Raw genomic sequence first — 6,193 nt, 5'->3', positions numbered from 1 at the left:
TTTTACGACGGTGTTAAATGATTTACTAACCGATATGGCTGTTTGTAAACCAGTGAAACTGGCCAACCTTCTTTCTGAAAGCAAACCCACTAATTTGGTCCATGATCTAGACAAACCTGGTTCACCTGTTTGGCTGACAATTTTAAACTTGTAACCAGCTGGAACCAACCATCTAACCTTTATTGTTTTTAGTATTTCAATTTTGGAATATGGTGTTATGTGCATATGTTATTCAATCATTTTTATAATTTAAATTTTTTGATACAAAATAATTGTGGGTAAAAACAGAGTTTAAATTGCAAAGCCAAACCATTCGCGTATATATACATATGAACGTAAGGCCATGGGGCATATATATACATATGAACGTAAGGCCATGGGATGTAGTCTTACGTAGACGTCATATTATCTATTTCACCTCATCTCACTCCACCTCGCTCGTTGATAATGCTCCAACTCAACTTTAGCGCCCTAGGCGTTAAAGTATTACTGCACGGCTTAACAAAACTGTTTAAATTTACATGTAAATTATTATAAAGATGATTTTGTATTGTATAAAATATTAATCCCCACACTGGTGAGCGGATTTGATCATTCCGATCCATATAAAGGGAAAATATGTGTCCTCACGGGCTAGTGCGCTGTGCGTGCTTGGTTTGCGGATTTACCAAACGCCTTCTATTTACATTGTGATATGAGCGAACTAGACACCAATACAACTGAAATAAACTCCTCCATATCTCTAATAACCTTCGCTGAGAGGTAAACAAGTTGAAGGACGGTGATCCAATCCACATTTCTCTTTTATTGCTGCCTTTGTTTTAATTTCTTGATCACAACAAACTATAGATAGTTGCTGGCTGAGTGACGCCTTGTTTGGTGTTTGGAGTCCATCACATACCCATGGGGTTCATACGTATGTGATAATACCTATTGGCAATCAAAGTGATACCTAACTCGAAAAGGTTACACTCACCAATGTGATTTTATAATCTCCTAGATCCTAATAGAGCTTAATGATTATTATTAATCCACGTTTGTGCACACAAGTATGCATCATCAGATATTCAGATTAATAAGATTCATTTATATTCTCTTTTTCTCATTGTGTAAATTTTTTGTGCTAATGTAAAGTTGTAAACCAACTTATATTTGTGTGAGCATATTTAGAAAAGCAATTCTCAAATATAATATGTTAATACGAAAAATATGATGCTAACGGTATATATCTAATTAGTAAGGACATAAAATCCTGGCAACATTAGAATAGATGACGGGTTTTTTCACGTAGCGAAAGCTGATTCAAAATAAGAATAATATTTACTATTAATCGTACCCAAGCTAGTTTATGTTCAGTCCACAAGGCCAACAAACATGGTCAAGAAAGACTGTCACTTACCACAGCGTGTTCTGAGATTTTCATATCACAGTCCTATGCCCTCCGAAAGCCCAAATCTGTATATCAAAAGAAATGATAATGTTTAAAAAATTCTGCTATCAAAAGTCTAATATGCCCTTCAAGAACGAAAAAAAAGGTTTTTTATTGACTTAGGTGAACAGATCAACAGAACATGAAAATGTAGAATTTGGGCTAACCTTGAGACTCGTATCCCAACTACCCGTGCACAAGGCACTACCATCAGCAGACAAACCCAGACAGCTCACTCGAGCCTCGTGTGAGTTCTGGAGAGTTCCAAGATTTAAAACAACCTATATCATAGAAGAAACACATTACTTAAACTTATTCATGATCCATACAAAAACATATGCTTATAAATATAACTTGCTAACTCGACGCAAACTTAAACAAGTTATTTTTGGGGGTAAAGAAGTTTCAGTCATAAATAACGTGTCCAAGCGGGTTCAACTCGCTTAACCTGTTTGTGGCACGAATAATACGTTTAACTAATCATGTTAAATAGGTTAAGAGGTCGACACGAGTACAAAACACATTTATGATCCATTTACCAAAGCGACGTAACTTTATAAATAATTAAATATAGCTTAAAAATGTCATGCTAACTTATTATGTGCAACTTTACTATTAAGGATTATATGGATTGCAATTTTTGGTAACTTTTATTTTAGCATGCGTATTATGTCTTATTACTTAATAATGGTTTTTAGTGAGTCGTGTCAATAACCACGTTAAACGTGCAATATGTTTCGTGTTATTCAACTTCTTATACAATTTCACTTGCAGCCCAACTTATATAATATGATAAGAAATAAAAGAACTTACCTCTGCCAATAAAGTATCCCATACAAAGACATCACCATTAGAATAGCTAGTAAACAGCAGGCGTCCCGATATAGAGAAAGCAATAGAAGTCACACTAGGAATAGAAGTAATGCTATCACCCTTCTGCTGCTGCTGATGTGGCGTGTACACCTGGAGCTGGTGCCCGGTTCTAATATCAAACAACCTGCAAGTACCATCATCTGATCCCGTTCCAAACCTATTTCCATCCGGGAAAAACTTCACCGGATTAACATCCCCTTCGTGACCATAAAACGTTCTCACTGCTCGACTAGCCACACGCGTGTCCCAAAGACGCGCGGTCGCATCACAAGACCCCGACACAAATATTCTTGAATTCGACCCATTGATCGACACACTGTAACAACCAACACAACAGCATAAACAAATAACTGGATAAATTTTGATAATATTTTGAAACTCGGATAAACAAACACCTTGAAACATCGGCAGTATGTCCCGACTGATATTCACCTCCAAACACAGATGTTCTTAACCCTGTAGTAATATCCCATAACACACACGTCTGATCACCGGAACCGGTAATTAAGCGAGTATCATCATCTGCAACATACTGACAACACGACACATAACCTTTGTGTCCAGTCAGCATTCTTGATACTGGTAAATTTCCATCTTTATCAAGTGCTGCGTTGAGATCGAAAATGGAGCATACACTATCAAGACCACCACATGCAACCGACTGTCCGGTTGGAGAAAATGCACATGTCATAACCCATGCACACGGGAGTTTAATTGCGTGTGTTTTTTGACTTGTGAGAGCATTCCAAACTATTAATCTTCCATCTTGTGATGCACTAACTATTCGGTTTTTTTCAGGAGTCCAATCTAGTGAATACACCTGAATTTTGATGTATGTTGAGATTAGCATATGATATAAAACACATAATTTGATCTCAACCAAGATCGACTCTTTCTATTTATTATAACTCTTAATACACTTACAATGACTCCTAGCCCGTCTATTTATACTAAAATAAACCATACTAATCCTACTCAAACTAAACACACACTTATCATACTCAAACTTAAACTCTTAACTTCTAGACAATTAATTTAGGGGTGCAAATGAGCCGAGCTGCTCGCGAGCTACTCGAGCTTAGATCAATAAAAAGTTCGAAACGAGCCCGAGCGTCAAATAAAGCTCTCATTTCGTTATCGATCCCGAGCTCAAGCCATGTATGGGAAGCTTGTTTAGGCTCATCTTGTTTATTTTTAAGTTTGACCTCTTTCGGACTTCTATGTATTAATTTCACTCTGCCCAGCTGAGCTCGAGCAAAGCCTTGGCTTGTTTAAGGTACTACACGAGCTCCAGCCGAGCTTTGGCACGTTGTTTGTTCTGTTAATATAAATTATAAAAATAATAAAAAACGCATATAATTCAATTAATAAATAATAAACAAGCCGATCTCAGCTCAAGCCTTGTATGGGAAGCTTGTTTAGGCTCGTCTTGTCACTTGTAGTTTGACCTCTTTTGTACTTCTATGTATTAATTTTACAATGCCCACAAGCTTGAGCCGAGCTTAGGCTCGTTTAAGGTTTCGTCTCAAAATATATAAAAATGTATATTGTATATCAATTAATGAATAATAATAATAATAATAAACGAGCCAAGCCCTAGCTTGAAAAAACAATCCGCTTGGCTCATTCACACCCTTAATTCAAACAAAATAGATAAGCTTGCAAAACATTCAAAAACTAAACAGATAAATCTAAACTACTTTCAAACTATTAACTAAATCCTAATTAATTAAACTAAACTTGCCATTTAACTCATTTCAATATTAACTTTCAACACAATTAACTCGGCAAAGCTCGATTTTCAGTTAATCAGATTCACTAAACCATAACCGATATAACCGACTGTCGGTTACAGTTCGGTTTCTGCTCAATCCTAACTGTATCAACATCCAAAACCAATAACAAACTAACTTAAAACCGCAATCTTATTACCTTCCCGGTGTGCCCCTGCAAAATCCTGCAGCAGACCAGATCCGTGGGTCCGAAAGCAACCGGAGTCTTCCCCTGCGCTTTCGCATAACTTGCAACTACAAAACCCAAATCACAAACTCAATAAACAACCAACCCACAAACCCAAATCAAAAACAACCCCACATACCATCTGTATCAAGAAGCTGACTCCGTCTATCTCTTAACCTTTCCCTAAGAGAATTTAAAGTTTCAGTAGCAGCCTTGTGCTTCTCTTTTAGCTCTGCAACAGACATGTTTCTTTGTTTGCAATTTGAAGGTTCAATATTTAAGATTGAATTAGGGGTTGTGAAGAACAAGGAGAGAGAGGTTAATGGAAGAGGTGAAGAAACTAAACTACAGTTGCAAGTTGTAAGCTGATTGACTGTCGTGTCTGGGCCCACTGGTGTGAGTGTGACGTGGCGTGCATGACGTCATGGAAGTAGAGGATGATGTGTGTGTGACACACTTCAATGGTTCGTAGTGATTGCCACTCTTTAGGGTAATTGGTTTAAATTTTAGACAAAATGACAAAAGACGTCTTTTATGTTTGACCTGATTTTCATTAGACGTCCTTTAATGAAAGAAATAGTAAAAGACATACATCATGTTTTAAATTTGTTTCACGTTACGTCCTTTGTCACTAACTCAATTAAATTTTTTTGTAAAATCTGATCATGTGCCTTGCATAGATACATCCTGTAATAGTTGTAAAGGTGTTAAGCACCCAACACCCTTGGGCCAGGGTCGAGCACGTGCTCATTATTGTGATCGAAGAGTTATGCGTAATGTGTCGTTTTAATGGCACGCTTTTGCATCGCCGCAGGCTTTAGTATTTTTTGACTCATGGCTAGGGGTGCATATCTGGTTTATGAGTGACTGTTGGAGTTCGAGCTGCAAGACTTAATTGATACATTAGTTATGAGAATTAACTTCAATTTATTGATCATCACTTACAAGACTCTTGAATGCCCTCATCTCTCCTATATGTGCAAGGATGGTGCACACATTGAGACACCCACAAAAATCGTTCATGCGAACAAATTCACAACCAAAGAAATGTTAACGTTTTTTATTTTGCACGCTCTTGTTTCAGGTATAGTTCGGTGCTAGGACAATCCCGGCTAATAATACGCTAATTCCGGTTTCTTGTTGGTTCACAAATCACAACTCTAAATATACCTATAATTTTCATTAACTCTACTAATTAGTTTACTTTCTAGCACATTATCTTCTTTTTTTGAACGGCAAACAAAAGCAATATTATATTAGAACTCATCAAAAATACAACAGACAACCAAGTCAACCTTTATGCAACAAAATGAACCCAATCCCCTACACATTATCTTCTTACAAACTACTAGAAATTATCAATCAGTTAGCTTTCTAAACACATCATCTTCGTAAATCATTAAGGAAGAATCGCTAATAGACCAGCTGGCAGCTGCTCAAAAATGATGGTAAGTTTCTGGGTAAAAATATGAACTGTTGAGAGCATGAGGTTAAAAAAAGGTTACATTGCCGGGAATCGAACCCGGGTGTCCTGGGTGAAAGCCAGATATCCTAACCGCTGGACGACAATTGATTTTTGTTTACAACTTGGATGAAATATTTTAAGTATAAATAGTTAAATACCAGTAGTAAGTTTCGGTAAATTGCAATTTGCAATATACAGAATAAAGGAAAAATTATGTTAATAATAATTGCGTGGGGTTTAGGAGATATGTTAAGTTAAGTGACTTTAGCTCATTAAACTTCGCAATTTCTAACGTTCACATGAGTGAGAAATGATTTTTTCTCTTTTGTCGTTGAAATTGTTGTCTTATCTATCTATCTATTTCCTTTCATGTTTAGACGGTTTAGAGGAGATTAAGACGTTTATAGGTGTTCAACCAATTTTTAATCACATACCGGGTACTTCGCTTTTGAAGTGAATGATTGTTG

At 36.6% G+C, this 6,193-nt stretch overlaps 1 protein-coding gene across 1 annotated transcript; it reads right to left on the bottom strand.

Moving 5' to 3' along the window:
• Nucleotides 1–1,393: 1,393 nt before the first annotated feature.
• On the bottom strand, nt 1,394–4,512 carry LOC143589106 (guanine nucleotide-binding protein subunit beta-2-like). The gene is made up of 6 exons (XM_077069955.1): nt 4,401–4,512; nt 4,235–4,329; nt 2,698–3,122; nt 2,243–2,618; nt 1,597–1,710; nt 1,394–1,455 (listed from the first exon to the last, which is right to left on the bottom strand). The coding sequence occupies exons 1-6, from the start codon at nt 4,504–4,506 to the stop codon at nt 1,420–1,422; spliced, it is 1,152 nt and encodes a 383-aa protein (XP_076926070.1). The 5' UTR covers nt 4,507–4,512; the 3' UTR covers nt 1,394–1,419.
• Between the last annotated feature and the right edge of the window lie 1,681 nt (nt 4,513–6,193).

This window comes from Bidens hawaiensis, unplaced genomic scaffold (genome assembly GCF_021521415.1).
Source record: "Bidens hawaiensis isolate Kalapana, Puna unplaced genomic scaffold, B.hawaiensis_p1.1 tig00037226_1, whole genome shotgun sequence".
NCBI lineage: Eukaryota > Viridiplantae > Streptophyta > Magnoliopsida > Asterales > Asteraceae > Bidens > Bidens hawaiensis.
Note: the sequence above shows the minus strand (reverse complement) of the source record. Positions and strands in the feature narration are given on the sequence as shown.